The following is a 21,884-nucleotide window of genomic DNA, read 5'->3' as shown; positions in this document are numbered from 1 at the left end:
ACAGGAACAGCAGAGCCGGCCCAACAGCCACACAGGAACAGCAGAGCCGGCCCAACAGCCGCGCACAGCCGCAGCACCGGGGGTTCGCCCTGCACAACAGCAGAGCCAGCCCCACAGCCGCGCACAACCACACACCTGCACAACAGCAGAGCCGGCCCCGCAGCCACACAGGAACAGCAGAGCCGGCCCAACAGCCACACAGGAACAGCAGAGCCGGCCCAACAGCCGCGCACAGCCGCAGCACCGGGGGTTCGCCCTGCACAACAGCAGAGCCGGCCCCGCAGCCACACAGGAACAGCAGAGCCGGCCCCACAGCCGCGCACAGCCGCAGCACCGGGGCACGGCACAGCCCTTCCGCGCTGGCGGCAGCGAGAGAACTAAACCACTCTGTTGTTTGACTTGAAAACATTCTATTTAATTTATACAAATAACTACTAAATAGAAAAAGTAGATTAAAACAAAATAGTTATTTTTCTGGCAGAGTTTAAATGCATATTATATAGCTTAGAAGAAATAAAATGCATTTTCCCCACAGCATTCATGACCTAAAATTGTAGTTAATTCCTCCATTGCTCTCCTTTTCTAGATCAGTAAGATAGCAGACACAACGTCATGTGGGTAATGGCTATATATATGTTCCGTATTTGAACTGAAAATATGTTACAGACCACACACCTACAAATGTGAAGCACTTAAAATGTGACTATTGAGTTGTAATATGATAATACAGAAAACAATTTATGTTTCAGGTTATATTGTGTTACAAAAACATCTGTGTAAGAAATCATGAAAGAGGCCACATAAAAATAAGCTTTAACTTTATGCACTTATTTTACAGTTTAGAAAACTGGCAAGTGCACTAGTAATAAATAATTTGCAAGTTTTGTATAAACGAGAAATTCCTAATGTTCAGCATTATTGTAAACATCAGTACACATGTAATATGCAGCTAAAATCTGACAGTTACATTTTCAGTTTACCAAATTCGTTTCCTATTAATCAGGCATAGATCAATGTAGTGTACAGCCAATCTTATTTTTGGCAAGTCATGTCATTAAAATTAACAGTGACAGTGCAAGTAAGGAATGCAAAGAATTCCTAGTGCAATAAAGAAGAGAAGCACAGGCAATATTGCTGATTAAAATTCACCACTTCCACGTGTTCACCCTGGGAGTGATCAGGAGAATTAAAAAAGAAAAAAAAAGGAAAAAAAAGAAACCAAAAGAAAAAAGCCGTTCAAAGCCATTATTTAATGCCCTGATCTTGTCTTAGGATTTCTCTGTCTTCCTTCAGGCCACTACCTCCGCAACAGTCCATCCGCGCGAGTCCTTAGAGCTTGACCGTCTGTGAAATGCCGCTGTGCTCACCGAGCAGAGTCCACGCGGCGCCGCTGTCCCCAGAGCGACGGCGCGGCGACAGCGCGGCGACAGCGCGGTGACAACGCGTGCCGGGCCGCGCGGGGACCAGGCGCGTGAGCGTCCGGCCGGGCCGCGGCCGCCGTCGCCTTCCCGCAGGAGAGCACCAGAGGGTCAACAGTCCGCTTTCAGTTTATCTAAGGAATTGTCAATTTTGGTCAAAGTCTTTTTGATGCGCAGGGCTGTTAGTCTCGCTGATGGGTTTTGATACCAGCATTCTTTCATCAGCTTGGCAAGAGACGTTAGTGTCTGGGAAAAGAATAAAAACCAAAACACGAGCGTGAGTCCACAAATCACAAGCCAAGGCAGCCCTACATTGGGCTAAGCACTAACACAACAAGGTTTTATTGCTGTATTAATACTCAATTTTCAGTGTCTACAGGGAGTTTATGGTTATCTATCAAATATACAGCTTTCATGTGTTGAAAAAACCCAAGTCTGCTAAACTGGTTAAACCAAGAGCAGCTTTAGAAGAGGCACCGCTGAACGGTGCTGCTGCAAGGCCGACCTGTGGGGAGCTCAGACTCGGCAGCCACAGATCTGCCCGTTGTGTTTCCCCCCGGCGCACAGAGCCAGGCGCACGCCGGCGTGCTCCTGAGGCCTCACCGGTAGCGCCTCACCAGCAGCACCGAGACCGTTCCCGTTTCCAGCGATAACTGGAAAGCACGCTCGAAAGCAGACGGGTCAGCAGGCATCGCCGGCACAGCCACTTACGGGGTCTGAGAACCATCTGTTGGGAATGTTCGGCCTCTGCTGATCCACACAGACCACCTTCCTCATGTCTTCAAAACTGGGATCGTTGGGAACCAAGTCATAGAACGGTGGTTTATAGTCCTCCACGATACCTAGTGAGACACAACCGAGAGGCGTTAGTCAAAGGCTGTGCCAGAGAAACAGCACTTTGCACACAAACACAACAGACGGCCGAGCCAAGAAGCTCAAAAATCTTCTAAGAGTTAACACCACAGCATCAAGCAGCCATTGAACTACAGAAGAGCACTTACTGTCATAGGAACACCTTCTTCTACCCAAAATGCTAATTAATTGGCTCATATTACAATTCTCTAAAGAAAGAACTATATCCATTTTGCAGATGCTCGAGCTAAAATGACGAGAAATAAATTCACTCGCCAAAAGGCCTTGTTGTAGAAAGCAGGGAGGTTTGCTGACTACGCAAAACCGGGATTTCTACTAGCAAACGTAAAACACTTGAGGTCTGCGTTGTGCTTTTCCATATGTTTACCACGCACTGCGCGGTTTTATGATTCCTGGAATAGTCCAGTGAGCGTGTCAGCATCGACGCACCCTCCCACTGCTGCTCGGAGTAATTGGGTTTCTGGTTATTAAGGCAGTAAACCAGCCAGGGCAACTGGCAGCACATGCCACCACAAAGCCAAACACCGGCGAGCGTGTGGCTCCCGTGTCTGAGTGCATCACCCAGGACTCAGGGCTGAACACGTGAGCCCACGCGTGCGCCCTCGCAAGCGTCACCCGGCGGGCTCCGAGGCCTCGGCTGCTCCCCAAGGCACGGTGCCGCGCTGCCGCCTCACCGGCGCACTGACTCGCAGGTGATCAGCTTGCTTAGGAAGCCGGTTTCAAGACTGGTGTTCAAAGACAGGCACTCGGGTCTCGGCTTGTGCAAACACCGGGCGAATGAGGCCTTTGTGTCCAGTAGAAACACGGGCAGAACCATCTCAAAACTGCTTTTTAGCAGCCTGAGAGCTGTGCCACAGCCAGGCATACACAACATCCAGGAGACTTTCTGTTGCTTTGGATATATTGAAATAGAGAAGAGATTCTCAAGCTTTGCTACAGTGGTTGGGATTTAGTTTTCTTGTTCTACTGGGGATGAAGATCAAAATCCCACAGATCTTCTGTAAAAACCTGTAAACCCCTCCCTGTGCTGACAACCGCAAAGGGGAGCGGCCTTGAGGAAACGACAGCTCCTCCGGGAGGCAGGGCAGCGCGGACCCCCGGAGCCCTCCTCCTCCGAGCAGTTCACCACCGCGCACCGAGCAGCACCGGCAGCGCCCACTGCTCCTGCTTCCTCCCACAACACACAATGAAGTCTGCTCTGAGAACTCAAGAACACAGAAACACTGCCACGTCAGATAAAGCAGAGGCTTTACACTCAAACGCAGAGCTTCGGCGCTATGGCACACGGCTCTGAAAACGGTCCCAGGGTCCGTAGGGTATTACAGATGAACTCTGTCACAAAAAGAGAGAGTTTGGCTCTGATTTACTATTTTCACGTGGTCTTTCCAAAGCATGGGGTGTGTAAGCGGCTATTCCAGCTAAGGCCCATGGCAGTAAGTGTGAAGTGCCCTGGGTCTGGCCTTTGCTCCAGCAGAGCCGGGTGCCCAGGCAGCCGTCCCGGCGCCCGCCAGCCCGTGTGCTGCCGCCAGCCCGGCCACCGCGGCCACCCCCGGCACGCTGCCCCGGCCGCGGCCCCCGGCACGCCTGGGCTCGCTGCCCTCCGCGGTTTACAGTACATTGTAGCTTTTCCCCGGGGCTGCTGGCTTTCCGCTGCTCAAATCCACTAAGGCACGCACACGCAGCAGCGTTTTCTTCACCTTTAGTTCTCGTTACTCAACGCCAGCTTGTCCTGTGCATGCAGGAACCTCGCTGCCGGAGCAAGCGGGATCCGCACCGCGCCCGGCACAGCCTGGTAGCGGTGACCACACACCGTGGTGGCTCGGGCAGGAACCAGCTTTCGGCTCTGGTCTTGTGTTAATATTGAATAACATCCCAACGCTGGAAGGACGGTGAAGATTCACACGGAATGGAACCGTGAGCGCCGGGCGAGCAGCGACGCGAGGCACCGTGCGCTGGGGAGGGAGCGCGCCCCAGGGCACCGCACCTGCGCTCTGCCAGGAACTAGCACTGCTCTGTTCAAAGACAGCAGATCCACGATCTGGGGCTTAACCCGCATGTTCGAGTACAGGGAGAAATGCTGAGTGGCTCCTGCTACAGCACAGAGACCACGCACGAGCACTCCTGCTTGTGGAGGAGGCATTTCCGAGCACACGTTCCTCCTTTCAGTAAGCCACAACGGGAAAGTACTGAAAACTGCTGTGCCACCTTGAGAACCATTAGATAAGTTTAAAAAAAATAAATAAATTAAAAATGTAAAGTAAACATTAAAATAATAAAAACACAAAAACAATTTTTTCAAATTTTAAAAACTATCAGGCTTATTATTAGTCAGAATACAACTTCAGAGTCTCCGTGAACTGAAGCACCAAGCCAGGCTGACTCCCTGGAACAGACTCTGCATTTCCACCCAGTAAGAGGTGACACGCGTCCCTCGGCAGGGGACAGCAGCGAACGTGCCAGCACACACGGCTGACAAGGCAGGCGGGTCACACCGGCGTCCTCGCCGACCTCGGCAGCTCACCCCAGTACCACAGTCTGCTGCAAATCACACAGGGTGACCCCAGCGACCACCTGATGGAGCAACGACGTCCGCACAGCTAAGCACCCGGCGGGGAGGGAAAAATGCCTATTCCATTTCAAACCAGCGCAAGGAAACGTGATTACCTACGGCAACAGCCAGAAATACAGAGCGACTGGAAAGAAGTGCTGTGGAATAAGCATCGCTGTTGTCTTAAGCTTAAGACGTTATGGCCCGTCTCATGTCATACCTGCGCCACCGTTCACAGTGCTTCCTTCCCCGGCGGCACCGAGCTCAGCCCGAACCGAACCCCCCAGCGCCCCGTCACCAGCAGCTCCGCAGCCCACGCCGGGTTCCACAGCCCTCGCTGCAGCTGCCGGCACTACCTGAGCTCCCGAGTTTCAATGTAGCTCGGGTGAGTTGTCTGTGAACTGCAGTTACTGCAGTAGTACATGTATATCTAAACTTAAGCATGGGAACATTTAAATAATACATACAATTTAATGAAGTTTTTATTGCAAGAGGCACCTAGGTAAGACTGTGTGTATTTTTATATATGCTATGTACAGCACCAAATCACACAATCATTTTGGTTGGAAAAGACCCTCAGGATCATTAAGTCCAACCGTTCCCCACCCCTGGCACTGCCCCATGTCCTGAGAACCTCATGTCCGTCTGTCCAACCCTCCAGGGCTGGTGACTCCAGCACTGCCCTGGGCAGCCTGTTCAATGCCCCACAGCCCTTTGGGGAAGAAATTGTTCCCACATCCAACCTCAACCTCCCCTGGGCAACTTGAGGCCGTTTCCTCTGCTCCTGGCGCTTGTTCCTGGGGAGCAGAGCCCGACCCCCCTGGCTCCAAGCTCCTTTCAGGCAGTTCAGAGATCAGAAGGTCTCCCCTCAGCTCCTGCTCTCCAGCTGAACCCCCAGGTCCCTCAGCCGCTCCATCACACTTGTGCTCCAGCCCCTCACCAGCTCCGTTCCCTTCTCTCCACTCGCTCCAGCACCTCAAGGCCTTTCTTGGTGTGAGGGGCCCAACACTGACCACAGGGTTTGAGGAAGGCCGACTGCCTCCTCCTCCTCCTCCTCCTCCCTTCCCCTCGCAGCACCACGTCCAGCACAGGGAATTCACCAGGGCCCGGCAAGCCCATCACACGATGCAATGGCTGAGCTACCGTGCTCACAGATTGCTGAGACACAAAGTGTGGAATATAAAACTGTGTTTTTCAGTGTTTTCACATTCTCAAGGCATTCGCACTGATGTGAACTGCAACCCAGAGGCATCCAAGTATTGGGAAATGCAATGAGCAAGTCTTCGTGACTGTCCATGACAGCCATTTGCCAATAAACAGAGAACATCATAAAAAAAAAACCACTGTGTGTTGGCAAGACTTTACTCCTTTGTCTAATTAACCACATAGACCTTCACCCGACATCATCATGCTCTGTGATTCAGCTGACATACGTTCTTGTATCAGAACAATACCTGTTCCCGATGCTGCCCACATCTGCAGGTAACTCCTCTGACAGAAAAGTTTTGAGACTTTATGATCTGACTATTTGGCATGAATTATTTCTCATCACAATTTGGGATGTGTCAGGGAACCCTGTCTCTTCTGTACCTGAACAGAAACGGCAACAATATTCAGCCATGGCACCCAGCACACCAACGACTTCAACACGGGCAGCAGTGTCAGGAACCGAAGTACTTTGGTGGTCTGGTACCTGCGGGGCATGCTGTGCGCTTTGGTGGCAGATGCTTTGCTGTGAATTACCACTTGCTGAACCCCTTCTACAACCAAGCAGAGGAGTCCCCGAACTTACCGTTGCTAACCATGCGCCTGGCTACCTCCCAGAGGACCAGCCCGAAGGCCCAGATGTCGACCCTCTTGTAGGAGTCGAAGCAGTCTGCCTGGATGCTCTCGTCCAGCACCTCCGGGGCCATGTAGCGCTTGGTGCCCACGCGCGGGTTGTTCCCCACGTCCAGCTGGTTGGTGCTCTGGGAGTGCATCACTGCCAGGCCTGCGGGACACACAAACGTCACTCGTAAGGCCCCTTCGCAACTACAGCAGCGTATGTTCAAAATCACATGCGAGCAGTGACACTCAGACAGTTGCTTAAAAAGAAGGAGCTGAGAGTGCAACTGTCCAAAGACCAACTGGGTCAGCTCCAAACGCGCCGTCAAAAACAGCCCCTGTGGCCTAGACCGAGACCAATTATCTCCTCAGGGATTACCATTAAGCATGTTATTGCACTGTTGCAAAACGTCGTCATTAAGTGTTTTGCGGCCACTGGATGTCACCAGCGCTCTGGGCACGTATACACAGAGGGCCAAGCATCTGTTACTTAGAAGAAAACAATTTTACACTGCATTCGCATTTATTTATAGAGCTTTTGGGTAGGTGGATATATCCGAACCGCGGGGCAGAGAGAAGAAAAACACTGCCTGACGGATATACACAAGTTAAAAAAATCAAGCTGGAAAACAAAAAACACCATATTTGCAGCAGCTTGAAAAATAAACATCCTCAAGCGGATCTAAAATGAGTCAGTCAAAACCACTCTACCTGGTTTCTACTAATTACTAAACATTTAAGCAAAGAACATGATGTGAGGGACTAAATGCCTGTAAATTTGGAAACACAGAGTACTCGTTTTGCCACGGTAAACAGAGAGCACTGCAAATTGAACAGCAACAAGTGCACGACACAACCAAGCAATCGAAAAGATGACACAAACTCTCCCTAATTTCCTCAACAACTCCTGGAAGAACAACATATACTATTTACATTTAACATGAGGTTTTCAGAATAAACTTCAAAAGCTTTTTAACTCAATCTCACAAAAAATACCCTATCAGCTGATCAAGATTCTTTTTCTTTCCAAAAAGCAGCCTGTACTTCACTGTAATGGCAATTTGGAAAACACTTCACTACAATCTCAATGCACTTCCAAGTCATTTCAAGATGCTACGAAAATGCTTCTGGCACCTCCAGAAAGGCACCATCTACTAACCCGTGATGGCTAAGGAGATCGTTCAGAAAGCCTTTTCGGTCATATCCATGTATACACACATGGGGGACATATATTGATAAACACTCTTAACATGTATGTATTTTTTATATTTATATTCATTTATATTATACAATAGATATGAATTCTAACACTAAAAAAACCTGAGTTGCCCAATTTCCTGGCAAAGTCTGAAGACTTCAAGACTCTGGAGAAGGCTCTGATAAGAACAGTAACACTCAAGCCAACTGGGCAAACCAGATTCAACAAACTGACAGGCCAAAGGTTGCAGGCTGAGGGAGCGAGCGGCCGTCCCGCACGCTGCGAGCGGACAAGTGTTGCAAGGGGGTCAGGGGCCAGCAGTGTTGTAACCGGGCTCTCGCCGCGGGGGCATCTCCGCAGCCTTTGCGCTGCTTTGGCTCTTCTCACAGCAGACCTGGGTGCGCACCGGCCTTCAGGCCGCGAGGGCCCGTCCCGGGAACTCTTACAGGAAGACTCCAATCCTTTACAAAAATGCTTTTTAGAAAATAAAAAGTTTGACAGGAATACAAATTGATGAAACACATCGGTTTTCAAGACACCAAAAAATCCTCTTTAGTATACTGGTATAGCTGCTAGAAACAAAAAGTGAGCAAAAATAGTTTTTCAGCATTCTTTGCACCTTCCCTACAAATAGCAGTGCTTGTTTCAGACAGACATTCACTACTCTGCATGGACAGGGAACGAAGGAGTAAGTGGAAGGTTGGGCTTTTTCTTCTTTGCCCTAAGCATTACTCTGCTGCTCTGTGCAGCTGCTCAACTGAGACCTGTGACCATGCGTGTGAATTGCGTTGGAAGGGCAGAACTCCTCCACAGCGCGGACAGACTGACGCCAGACTGACATCCTCGGGCTTTATCGCGCCGCTGCTGCTCAGCTAGAACGTCCTGCAGCAGCGGCCTGGGTGCTCGGCTGCTGCTCCGGGCAGGACGAGCGGCCGGTTCCCAAGTGCGGGGGACGGGACCGCGGCAGCAAGTCCAGCCCGGCTGCCGGCAGGACGGGCGGGTACCACACACAGCCAGGTTACCGCGCTGGCTTTAGAGCTGGCACCTCATCCTAACGGGTACATGGAAGCGCAGAAGCCGGTGTGACGGACAGGAGCCCAGTCCAGCTCAGCTCTGGCAGCTGCAGCGCACCTTTCCATCTGCTCACACCATCTTTCCTGTGCCGTGCATGTGTTTAAACACAGAACGAGACCAGAGGAGGAAAAGAACGACAAAGCTCTACAGAAAAAAAGGGCGTGAATATATCTGGCAGATGCAACAAACTCTTTGGTAACTCTCCTTTACAGATAAGGAACAAAGGGAAAACACGTCGGATACACGCCTGAAGATTTCGTGTTTAAAAAATTGCGAATTCATCACCGAAAGAACTAACTGGGAAATGTTTATTGCTGCACTCTCTTCAAAAATCTCTCCCATATCTGAAGTCTCTCAACAAATGATGTGGTAGATTTCACTTTATTAGTGTGATGTCAATCAACGTCAGCGTGTGCTGCCTCCTCCTCAGTGTCAGCTGCAAATTTATTTAAAAGCCAATCTCTGAAGTTTTGTATTTTCAACTTACTGTACCACCTTTCACTTACTATTCCCTCTGCAAATTTAGAGAGGCCTGGGTGTGTGGCTTTCATGTCTGCCCTGTAGCTCCTGCCCCTCAGGCAGAAGGGATAGGAGCTATGCAGTGGAATCATTACGGAAAAAATCCCATCTCCCAATACACTTTTTACCTAGCTAATGACTCCCAATACTGCTGTTCTGCCGCTATCTCCTCCCTTGTCTTCAAAGAACAAAACACCAGTGTCAGACACAGCCGGGAGGCGTGAATGAGCCACCATGCTGCAGCTGTTCCTCAGCACCCCGCCAGCTCCAAGCCTGAAACCCGCGGGTCACCGAGAGCCCAGCTCTGGGCGCACAGCAGGGGGCTCGGGCTGGACAGACAGACAGAGCCCGGGACAGACACCTAGTTCTGTACGCGGAAGGACGTTGATGAGTTCAGAGATGGGCTGAAGCCCAACAGCAGCTGTCTGCCGGGATCCACGAACAGCATTTAACACCAAACACCCGAGAGGTGCTGGAGTGTCGGTGTCAGGGCTGCTCCTGGTCACAGTGACATTCCCGAGGTCTAAGTGCCATCTAGTGGCTGTTGCAGACCTGCCCGCAGCACCGCACCAGAGTAAGGCTGTTGTAAGTTACTCAGGACTTCTACAGCTGCAGTTATCCAATGGATTTGATTTCCACAGGAATGTGCAGAGCGCACCAGCACTGAGGCGGACTCACCCAGATCCGCTATGCAGCACTGCCCGTTTTTCTTCACGAGGATGTTTTTGCTCTTCAAGTCCCGGTGGGAAATGGCAGGCTTGCCCTGGGTGCCGAAGATCTCGATGTGCAAATGCGCCAGGCCGCTGGCTATGGAGAGCACGATGCGCAGGCAGCTGACGGTGTCCAGCGTGGTGAGCTGCAGGTAGTCGTACAGAGAGCCCATCTCGTGGTAGTGGGTGATGAGCCACAGCTGCGTGCTGGAGTTCCTGGACGTCATGTCAGACGCAATGAAACCTGAGAGGGGGAGGAGGAAAGGAGGAACAGCCACGTGAAATGACAGAGCTCCTTCAAGACCCCCCCAAGAAGAGAATCAACACTACACTTAGGCACTGCTTACAATTTAAAACTGTTTAATTAAAACGCTTCCACAATTGTTCTGCACTGAAAACAAACTACAGGTGTTACCATGATGAAATAAGCTGACATATTCTAGAACTCGTCTATTCACAAGAACGTATTCATGTATTTTGTCAGCCTCACCAAGCACAAGCACAAGCACTTGTTAGAACCACATCCTTTAAAAGAAAAAAAGGTTGTTTTGCTCCGTTTTCTTTCTTTTTGAAGAACCTTGGGTGGGGAAGTTTCCAGTAACGGACCGGCCGGTCACAGCACATCTGCTGCCCACTGCAGAGAAGCCATGCCTGCGACACACAGCCCAGCACATCTGCTCTGCACTGCAGAGAAGCCATGTCTGCAACACACAGCCCAGCACATCTGCTCTGCACTGCAGAGAAGCCACGTCTCCAACACACAGCCCAGCACATCTGCTCTGCACTGCAGAGAAGCCATGTCTGCGACACACAAGTCCTATGGAATCCCGTCCACTTTCAAGGCCTCGGGGCACGCTGGCTTTGCCGGTGGCAGAAGGCACAGCCCCTCCACACATCACAGCTGCATCTCACTGTGACTTTCTACAAAGGAACTGAGCAAAACTTCTCTCTGGAGCTCCAGAGCTGCTTTCCAAACTGTGGAGTCCTGGCGAACCCGAACGACAGGAGCCGCTCCCGCCCGTCCCCGCGCTCGCTGCGCCTCGGCACACACTGTTGACCTCAACAGCCTGAGCTGGGAGCAACTCCAGTTTCATTCCCCAGTCAGAGGAACAAATCACCTTTATTAAAAGCCTGCATATGACATTTGTCAGGAAGAACACCCGCTGCTTCCTCTCTTGAACTCAGATTTCTGCACAATGACATACTTCTGTAATCTCTGATATTGTTTAGTACTGCATCTAAAAAAATTCTATAAAATAGCCAACAAATGTGACAGTTATCAAGAAAGACTAAACACAGACAGAGGAACATGGGAAACGTGTAATGTAATTTCAGCCAAGTTACTTGCTCTCTCGGGAAGGAAAGTTCAATAATTCACATTTCAGAAAGCCACCAAATTATTTTTGTAGTACCAAAGGAACTGCTTCAGGAAACATTAGACAAACGTCTGGAGGGTGAGCTATGGAGCCAAGGAACATTCTCTGACAGGAAACAAGAATAAGGAGCCCAAGTGAAACTGATTGAAGAAAGACGGATTGCGGGCGAGGTAACGTCAGCACACGGAAAACGCTGTCCTGCCTGGAGCGCAGAAGGGGCACAGCCCTGAAAGGAGGTTGTGTCCACCAGGAACCAAAGGGCTGCTCACACCTCAGCCGCGCCTCACAACGCACACCAGCCATTTTCTAAGCTCTCAGAACTGAGCGCACAATGTACGAGGGATGCAGAAGATTCAAAATCATCACACTTTCATATTTACAGGGAAATGGGATACATCATAGAGGGGCAAATCTAGCTGAAGCTTAAACACCAAGGGAGTTTAGTTGGTGCCTGAGCAGAACAGTTAAACAAAGAAAATCATGGGTTCACACTGCAGGTTATTCAGGCACAGGGAAAACTATTCAAGGATTTACATCTCATGATAAACTCCTCCCCACCGTTTCTCCCTTTGCTTTTCCCAGGTAAACCGAAGCTACGTGAACCCAGGCGCACCGGAAGCTCGGCACTGACGCTCCGCACGCCGCTCTTGCCATGTGGCTGCCCGCAAGGCTCCGTCCTTGCCGTGCAGGCCTGTGGCGCCTCCTCCCCTGCACACTGCACGGCCAACAACCCCTCCACCTGCCCGGCTGCTCCTCCCGCAACACTCCCACAGGAAGACAACGATTCACGGTTGTTTCGACACTTCCCCCAGCTGAGACTCAGACTTCAGCACCCCCTGCAAGTCTCCTCCTCAAAATTTCCCTTATTTATGGCAAACACAAGAGCCTAATCTCAAAGAGTGCAAGATACCTGGTGAACCCGCAGTGTTCGCAAGGGAAGTGTTCAGTGAACTCACCTTTACGCCAGCTACATGAGGAAACGCGAGTACGGTTGCTCTGCTTACCTAAAATATTCTCATGCCGCAGCAACACAGTGTTGTACAGTTCGGTTTCCCTGAACCAGGATTTTTCATCTCTAGAAGAGAAGATCTTCACAGCGACATTTTCTCCTTGCCACTGCCCCCTCCAGACCTCTCCGTATCGGCCCTTTCCTGGGGGCGAAAACACAGCAGAGTTGTCAGCTAACCGCCGCACCGGCAGGACGGGAGCAGCTCACAGGAGGGAAACTCGGCAGCTCTGGCCCAAATATCCCGCAGACACCCTCTGATCACCCCCGCGTACACTTGGCACCACTCCACAGTCACACAAAATGCACAACGACAATCAGAAAAAACAAACAAACCAGCCCACGCAGATCATGTTCTACAGTTTCCGATAAAGAGCAATTGCAGAGCCTCAGAGCACGTACACGTGGATTTAAAGCAGGTGTGAACATCTGCGCTACTCAGTGAACACAATAAGCCAAAAGCAAAGGACACTGGTAAAATGTGGGCCCAGATTCCCTGCTTTAGTCTAGGGCCTGGTTTAACACCCTGAGGAGCTCAGACTCGCAGTGACCTGCAGGAAGGTGTTAACTCATCCAAGTTCAACTCACTGAAGAAGCACCACAAAACATATTTAAACCAGTCTTTTTGTTTCTCTCAATAGACAGAACGGCATCTTGGCTCAGTGGCCCTGCCCCAGGGCCTCTCTGACCCAAATGCCTCCTAAAATTACTAAATTCAATTCTAACACTATTCAAGTAGCACACAAATATACCAAAGAAAAAATTAAGGCATCCTGAAAATGAACACTGAAGGCCCACAAAAAAGCCTTAGGACCCAGAAGAGTTTTAGGGGAAGACAGCGAGAGCGCAGCGGTGGCACCGAGCCGGTGGCAATCACCACGCTGCTTTAAACGCCACTTCAGCTCCACTCCTCACACCTGCACTGTTCCCTCCTAACTGAACAAAGGATTGCATCAGTTTGACAGTTTCAGACTGCAAACTCAGCTTGCTTTTCTAAATAAAATAGTTTCTTGTGCTTACACAGTACCCAAACAAGCCTAGTTTGTATTTTCTAACATCACTTTACCGAACAAAGCTTTAATTCTTTGATCATAAAGCACAGATGATATTTGCCTTTTTTTCTGCATAGATCTGAAAGGAGTTTTTTCACTTCACTTTCCAAAACCAAATATGTTCCATACACCAAAGCCTGAAAAGTATCATATGCTATATAAGCAACAAAGGCAAACCAGTTGATTAGCACGGGAGATCAAAGCTTCCTCTCCGCGTTTGGCGCGGGACACGAACAAGGTTGTCACTGACCCACACACTCCACGAGCGTGATCTGGCGAGCCACTGTTCTCTGCACCAGGAACGGCAGCCCCGAGCCACTGCCCGACGTGCAGGAATGGTCCAACAAGTCCTGTGCAGAAGGAAAGCGCAGGTTTACAAGCCATGCGAAGCCCCGTTCCCGCCGAACGCACCGCGGCACGCGGCTCCAGCGGGCAGGCCAGGCCCAAGCCCACCGGGACCTCGGCGGCCCTGCTGCTGCCCAAGCTGTTCCAGTTCGGTACAGCCATTTAAAACTGAAACTAGTTTGAAATAAACAAGGTGACAGGAGTATTACCTGTATCACCCACACTAGATATGTCACTGATACTCCAGAAAATTGTCCATAATAAGTCCTTCTTAGAAGCTTTTTATGAGTTTCTGGTATTCTCGGTGCCTGGAAGCCAGCCTTGAAACTGTAAGCTCACAAAAACCCCGATGAGGGAGATTCTCATTGAATGTTAAAATCTTATTAGCCTTTTGAAATGCTAATAGCCAGCTACTGTTATGGCTGGGCATTCTGAACTAGTTGAAGTATTACCAACTGCATTAGTGCACAATTCTTTCTTCACAAAGGAAAATAAGATCAAAAAACCCATAAGCATAATCAACTTTAATATTTTTAGCAAACTGCACTACTGGGCTTTAACCAGACCTGATGAAGCCCCATGTTTCCTAATGGTGTTTTAAATGAGTACTCAAGAAAAAGATAATCTAAGAATGACAGGAGGCTGCTATTTAACGTTTTAATGCAAACTGAGAGCTCGTTTTCCTTCCTGCTTGTATCAGAGGGAGAAAGAAACATAAAGAAAAAAGCTTATCTTCTGCAACTGTTAAAACAAGATTTGCTGAGGCCACAGCTCTTCCCTTTCCCCGTTAGGAAGCTTAGGGTTTTAAGCATTTGCTACACTACAGAGACTAATCCTAAATGTAAAGTAATCTAACGGGTAACAAAGCCGGTGATTTAAAACGCACAATGGAGAAAATGTGGACTGTAAAAAAGGCCTGCGGTTCAGACGAACATTTGGAAGCACAGGGCTAGCGATGCTCCTCCATCAGCAGCAGCGGCACCACGCGCGCCCTGAGAGGGCTGCGGACAGCGCCGCTCCGCCAGACCAGCGCTCGGCAACTCCTCCGCTTGCCTTTAAAACCAAGATTGATTTATTCTCCCCAGGCTTTATCACCGTTTCCAAGTAACATTAAATGACTGGAAGTGCAAAAGGTTTGCAAACGGAATGGCAATGGTCTCACACTGATAAGAGGTGAGAGCTGGCAACAGCTGCAAGTCAGGCCCAGAGACAGAACCAGCTGCACACACGCCTGGTTTATGGTGACCAGACCAAAACCGGCCGTTTTAAAACACTAGCACACAATCAAGCCTCGGGGGCTAATTAAAGAGAGACAAAGGCATTAAAAAGAGAGTCCCGGTGCAGTTTGTCTAAACTGCCTCCGCAGCCTCGCTGGCTCCGTCTCCATAACGCACGGGAAAGCTGCTGGCAACGTTTCTTTTCTGGCCTCAAGTGAAAGGGTAAGAGAAACAAGTCTTTAAAAAGGAAACACTGCCCCGTGTCATTTTATTTTCCAGAGAACGCACAAACAAGAACATATTTTAAAAACTGAATTCTGAGTAAGCGGTTCTTGTTTCTTTAAGTTCCTACTGCACTTCTGTCAACAAAATTCCAGTGATTTCTTAGAGCCCCTCTACTAAGGACATGGGAGCCAGGTTTGGAGTTTGTAAGAGTTAAACATAGCAGTATTTTCTTCTTCCACTAACACCTCATCTTCTTCAGCCTTTCATATATCAAATTCGCAGGACACTCTGCACCTTTCCTATCCCTTCAGGCTGCCCAAGGAGCAGGCAGGCTCCGTTTCGCTGTTCAGACATCGCTTCTAGGAACAGCCGCCTGATTCTCCAGGTCAGGAGCTACACTTGCCACATCTATCTTTTGGTTAAAATCCATTTAACTACGGCTTTAGCACAGGGATGTCACCACAGACGTGCTGCCTGGCAGCAGCCCTGGCAGCCGGAGGCCTGTCCCCTGCGGATGTGGCCGTGTCCGGGGGGCCCGAGCGCTGCCAAGGGCAGAAAGCGCGCCCAGATTCACCACGCACGGGTACTTACTGCCAACGTGCTGTCTCCAACGTTTGATGCGATGAGCCCCTCGATTGTGCCATATTCTGCATCTCTAGAATTCAGCCTCTCCATGTGGTTCTTCTGTATTCTCCGGATGATCAGCACAGCTACCGCAGAAAACACTATCAGCACCGTCACAGGTGCCAGGATGACGATGATCAGTGTTTCCACGCTGTAACCTGCAGCTTCTCCTTGAAACGTTTGGCCTTGAAGATGGGGGAAAAAAATAAAAGCGGGGGGGAAATAACTGTGAATTCCAAATTGCGAAAACCAGAAGCGCTGAACTTGGCAGCCAGCCGGTGTGACAGAGAGGCCACCCGGTGTGACAGAGGCCACCTGGTGTGACAGAGAGGCCACCCGGTGTGACAGAGGCCACTGGGAGCCAGCCGTGTGCCCCCAGAGCCAGCCGCAGGCCCGGCCCTGCTGGACTGCCCCACCGCTCACCCCGCGGCAGGACGGGCCGTCCCGTGCCGACTGAGCCCCCGCTTCCAGCGCTGAGCCAGCTCGTCCCAGCACACCGGATGAAGGCACAGCCTTCGCACTTTCTCCACACCCAGCCCTTGGCCGTTGAGCTCTCACCTTTAGAAGAAGGCAGCTGCGCGGTGATGTTCATGTTGCACAGGTACCCCTGGCAGCACTCCACAGCCTGGTCAGGGGACGGAGGGGTTTTGCACGTCATTTTCCCTTGTTCGTAGACTTGGAAGCAGCCTTTCTGGTAAACCTTAGCACCATCGTTAATGCTCAGGGAAGCAAAACACTGCTGGCCTTGGCAACGGTCTCCATTCCCACAGGACATGCCTTCACACACACACTCGTAGTGGACCATACTGAGCTTCAGTTCGTCATCTGTCAAAGGGGAGAGTTAAGGAGAAAACACCATTGTATGCTTAATATCTTCAGAGAGATAAAGGAATCACTAGACAACAGAATCTTCTGTTTAAGAGAATAAATATTACCTGTAGCTAGTGCTGAAGAACCACCAAGTAGGAGCTAACGACACTAATTTAGCCGCTTCAGCAAGACAAAGATATGAGCTTGAACCATCAAAGAAATACCAGCCATATCTGCGCACCCCAAGTCATCAAGTTTTGAGAGTTCAGTGACATTCTACATCACATCTGGCGCACACACTGCTGCGGGTGCACAGCGCGGGAGGGGAAAAACCTATCAAACAGCGTACATTTAAAATTGCTTTATACTTCTACATGGAAATAGTTGTTCTCAAGCATTGCAGAAATTAACCAAATCAAATGAAGGCCATTTAAATTTGCAGTGGACTCGGCCACACAGGATTTATCAGGTTTAACGACTTTGTTTGGAAAGTTCATCTGTAGTGCCTTTGAGGAGAGAGTGCGGTCCCAGCAGCCACGGGCATCACAGCCAGGTGAGAAGCAGCGCCCGCTGCCAGCAGCTACAGCGCCTCCTTCCAACCCCAGGTGCTCTGGCTGAGTAAGAGGAAGAACTTCTACGAGAGTGCAGAGGGCAGGAGACTGAGCCGGCAAGCACCCTCAGCAGAGACGGCCAGCAGGGAACAGCCGCTCTGCCGGCGCGGAGCCGCGGGCACAGAGCCGCTTTCCCAACGGACGTGCCACGAAGCACGGGCACTGGGTCACGCTGGTGTCTGCGGGAAGGACACGGCTCCACGGGCTAACGGACAACACGGGAAGCTCCTCAGTGTCCTGCAAACGCCAGGTGCCGTGGTGGTGACAGCCAGGGCTGGCGGAGCACAGGCAGAGCCGCCGGGACAGCACAGGTCACCGCTCTCCGTCACACACACGACAGGGCAACTTAACTCCTACCGACATCGTCTTTTTCAGTTCTAACACACAAGAGAAATGTCCAGCCACAAGTACAGTGGATGCTCCTAAAATACCAGCTGAGCATACCATGTGCTGGACTTCTTCGAGCCTATCATTAGAGTCTGCCCACAGGGAACATGACTGTTTTCTGCCTTGTCCTCCTTCCGCCTCCCAGAGTGAGCAAATACACAAATATAATTTTCCATTTTTGAACCACTAACGGAGTAAATTAGAGAAAGAATCCTGCAGTCAGACAGCATCTGTCACATTGAGTTCAAGTACCCGTATGCACAAACCGTCACACACATACCAAGTAATAACTTCACAGAATCACGGAACTTTGCTAATTTTGTGGAACTTTTTTAAAAGGAAGAAAGAAAAAAATATGGCAAACTTTCCTATAATGAAAGCTCCGGTCCTTCTCATCCCACAAGAGCAGCAGTTAAGACACAACCGGCACTGTACCACACAGGCCCTTCATCTGGGGTGCCCAGGCTGAACGGCAGAAGGCCCTCGAAGCCAGGGACCATGGGGACCTGTCCCGAGCCACGGTCACCACCTGCCTTGTGAAAGCACCGACTGGGAGCGCTGGCTCTGAATGTCCGGGCATTCCAAGGGAACGGGAACCCAGCCGCCCCGCGTCTGAGCGCAGGGGAAGGTGCAGTGTCAGCCCTCTGGTGACAGGGACGTGTCACCGCGCGTGGTGAGCAGGCCCGACACCGGACCCGGAATGGGCTAAGTGGACAACGACACCTTATTCGCTGCTGTGGGGAGTTTATTTCACACGACCCCTTACCCATCTAGACAGTTTCATTTCATATTTTATAAACAATTCCCGGACTCTAAACACTGTCAGCTGTTTGGGAAAATACTAAACAACAACTCTCCGAGGAGATATACACAACCTGTTTCTGGTAGCACATCTTAATTTTGAGGTGATCTCTTCAGCAAATACCGAAGTAATTTTTAAAAGCATAAAGAAGTAAAACCAAATACCGTAAGGGTCTCAGTTTCTTCCTAAAGACAGTGTATCTAATTCCATTACACGTACCTTTTAAAGGAGGCTGTTAGCAACATCCAGCATCCCCCCAGCAACGCAGCCCAGAGCCACACCGCACCTCCAGCTGCAGGGGACCCACAGGCACCAGCAGGCCCAGCTCCCGCCCCGCGCAGGTAACACCGGCACACCCCACCGCACAGCTAAACACACAGCGAGCGCTCCCGCCAGCGACTGCTCAGCGGGATGACGCCGGCACCAGAGGCCGCTCAGGATGCGGCTGCGACAAAAGCCAGCTGGCCAGGGCGACCGAGGCGAAGAACTGGCGCTTTGCTCACCCAGACGCAGCTCTGTAACTCTGCAGGTTGAAGAGAGCGGTGCCGGCGGGTGGATCCCTCTTTGCTGCCGGCACTGGGGGCACGGGCAGCACTCACCGCGCCCGGTGCCGGCAGCTCCGGACACCGCACGCGGGCACTGCCAAGGACAAACCTCGCCCTCAGCAGAGCCGCGGTGTTATCCAGCAAGTGCTCTGGTTCAGCCAGGCTTCCGCTTCTTGGGAAACGAAGAAAAGCCTCCTTCCCCACCTACCACGGCTAATAAGAAGGGGCACAGAAGTTAGTGCTGCAATAAACCTTTAGAATAAAAGGATTTTCTGGACACTCAGGTAGGGAAGAGCCATGTTTCTGCACTTAGATTTCTACACAGTTTGATTTGTTCGGGTTGGGCTGTGGGGTTGCTTTCTCTCTCTTGTTTTTTTGAGTGATATCTAATCTCGTCATGTGAAGCGTCCTGGCAATGCAGAAATGGCCAGTCTGCCCCCGAGCGCTACCCAAAGGCATGCCCAGACATCTTTCACCGGTCAGAAACGCAGAACTCCCAGCAGCCGGAGGTGCAAGAGGCGGGTGTGCGGGGCGGCTGCTCCGCAGGGGACACTCGCAGGCCCTGCACACCGAGCGAGAGAAGCCCACCAGCGCTCCACACCTCCACACGCACCTCCTGCCCCGCTGCCCCACCACGGCTCTCCGCTTTAGGGTGTGAGAGGCAGGGCCTTTAACGACAAGATTTTTAACATAAGAAGCTCTGAAAGCTGAAAACAAAAGTTGTAGAGAAGCAGACAGATGCATGTCAAGAGTGATAAGAAGGTACAGTGTGATAACTGCTACCAAGCCTTATTTCAAGATAATGTTGTATCAATAACATCAGCAGTTTAATGTGTTTCCAAAAACACTCAATGTTTCTCCCTTTTTTGCCCCAATTTCCTATTCACAGACAGGACTAAAGTCAAGCACTAGACCTCCATGTGTTTTTAATGTTCACCTTCCACCATCCATTCTGGCATTCCACTTAATATACTCCGCCTTTTATCATTTGCATCAACGTTTGAAAATAAATGCATTTCAGCAGAGTATTCAGAAAGAGATTTCACAGGGTAAATGCAAAAGAGCACAGATAGGCCCTGACAAACACTAGATACACCTCTCAAGTCACTTAAAATTTAAAGCTGAAAAAACCAAGTCACTCACAGGAAACCTTTATTCATCATTTTTAAAAGGCTGGTTGCTAAGTAGCAAGTATGAATCTTTCAGGTCTTGTCCCACAACATCCAGACGACCTTCAGATGAGCCACTCCTGCCTCTCCAGGGCAGCGAAAGCCCCTTCTCCTGTTCCGAGGCAAACCTGGGACACACTGCGTGCCATCAAACCCTTACGTGCACGCAGCTGCGGAAACCTCTTATGAAAAAGTCACTTCCCATATTCAAAGGCCTTACTGGAGCAATCATGGAAAAACATCAGACACCATACTACGTACTCTGAAGAGCCTTCCCCAAGAAAAGACTTGGCTTTTAAGAATGCGACACAAACTGCACCTCAGCCCGCGGGCGAGAAAGACCAATCCATGACACGGCTCGATGATTTGCCTTCAAACAAGGTTTCCCACTTTCCCCCCCAGGCCCTGCAAGACCCACGCCAGTCACACGTGCTGGGAATTCTATCCACGGGCGGGCTGCGATTCTCTTCGCGCGCGTTGCAGCGGGCAGCAGGGCGCCACCGGTGCCGCAGCGGCGCTGCGCCGGCTCCCCCGCGGCACCGCGCACACTCACCTTGCCAGCTCGGGGACGGCAGCGCCAGCAGCAGCAGCACCGGGAGAACCATCACTCCGTGCACCAGGGCAGAGCTGCGGGGAGAGGAGACACGTGAGAGCCGGGGACCCCTTCACCGTCCTCCTTAACTGGAACCTCCCAACACCCACCCTCGGCAACCCCGCGTCCACTCCTTTACAGCCCGCAGAGCCACCCAGCCTGACTGGTCTCCTTGTGACTGTGGCTTCTTTCCCGAGTCATGTCTCCATTTATAACATTCCTAATTTACTGCAATTTCTTTTAATTTTTTTAAAACTTTTATTTAATTTTATTTTTTTTAGAGCCACAGAAACAGCACATGCAACAATAGTGCATGTATAGAAGCACGACAGCAGGAAAACATGAACCCTTTCAGTACCCAGCAGGCACGTAAAAGACAAGATGCCTTCTTTCAACCAGCTACTAGACCGTTAAATTGCGAGCGGAGAAGAAGGTTTGCAAAACTGTGTATTATTTGGACTTGGAGGGGAAACAGAAAAGATCTCACCCACAATACCTACATAACTATATTTAACCAGCAGAAACCATTGCTAGACGGTAAGAAAAAAAGTCAGACGTATCTAAGGGAGACACCACTCTTGGAAGAGTAACTCTGCAGTTTAAGTTGCTTTTCAAAGGGTTTTCCTTTCAATGGCCCGGCTTCATTCCCCTGCCCTTGAAGACGGGTGACTACACCTGATGCGGCAGCTACACCTGATGCGGCAGCTACACCTGATGCGGCAGCTACACCTGATGCGGCAGCTACACCTGATGCGGCAGCTACACCTGATGGGGTCAAAAGCAGCGCTGAGCGGGGTGTGCAAAGCAAAGCTGCCCTCCTTCAGCAAGGCCCCGAGTCACCACCATTCTTGGGTTTGTGTGTACGTGTACGCATTTGTCTTCATTTTTCAGATTTAATTCCAGTGAAGCAGATGAAACTTGAAAATAAATTGGATATTGCCATTTTTCCTTCAGATATC

At 50.6% G+C, this 21,884-nt stretch overlaps 1 protein-coding gene across 3 annotated transcripts in view; it reads right to left on the bottom strand.

Annotated features, from left to right (window-relative positions):
- Window positions 1-390: 390 nt before the first annotated feature.
- The window catches only part of ACVR1 (activin A receptor type 1), a 50,879-nt gene continuing 29,385 nt past the window's right edge, over window positions 391-21,884 (bottom strand). Inside the window, exons 2-10 of one of the 3 annotated variants that reach the window (XM_065070122.1) lie at window positions 20,887-20,960; window positions 16,568-16,834; window positions 15,977-16,194; window positions 13,849-13,948; window positions 12,545-12,691; window positions 10,133-10,408; window positions 6,632-6,829; window positions 2,130-2,260; window positions 391-1,664 (exon numbers count right to left, since the gene is read on the bottom strand). In XM_065070122.1, the coding sequence (XP_064926194.1) occupies window positions 1,530-1,664; window positions 2,130-2,260; window positions 6,632-6,829; window positions 10,133-10,408; window positions 12,545-12,691; window positions 13,849-13,948; window positions 15,977-16,194; window positions 16,568-16,834; window positions 20,887-20,960 (1,546 nt within the window). In that variant the 3' untranslated portion in view covers window positions 391-1,529. Of the gene's footprint in view, window positions 1,665-2,129; window positions 2,261-6,631; window positions 6,830-10,132; window positions 10,409-12,544; window positions 12,692-13,848; window positions 13,949-15,976; window positions 16,195-16,567; window positions 16,835-20,886; window positions 20,961-21,884 lie in introns of those variants that run through there. The other 2 variants (XM_065070123.1, XM_065070124.1) reach the window with 2 other exon arrangements.

This window comes from Columba livia, chromosome 7 (assembly GCF_036013475.1).
Source record: "Columba livia isolate bColLiv1 breed racing homer chromosome 7, bColLiv1.pat.W.v2, whole genome shotgun sequence".
NCBI lineage: Eukaryota > Metazoa > Chordata > Aves > Columbiformes > Columbidae > Columba > Columba livia.
Note: the sequence above shows the minus strand (reverse complement) of the source record. Positions and strands in the feature narration are given on the sequence as shown.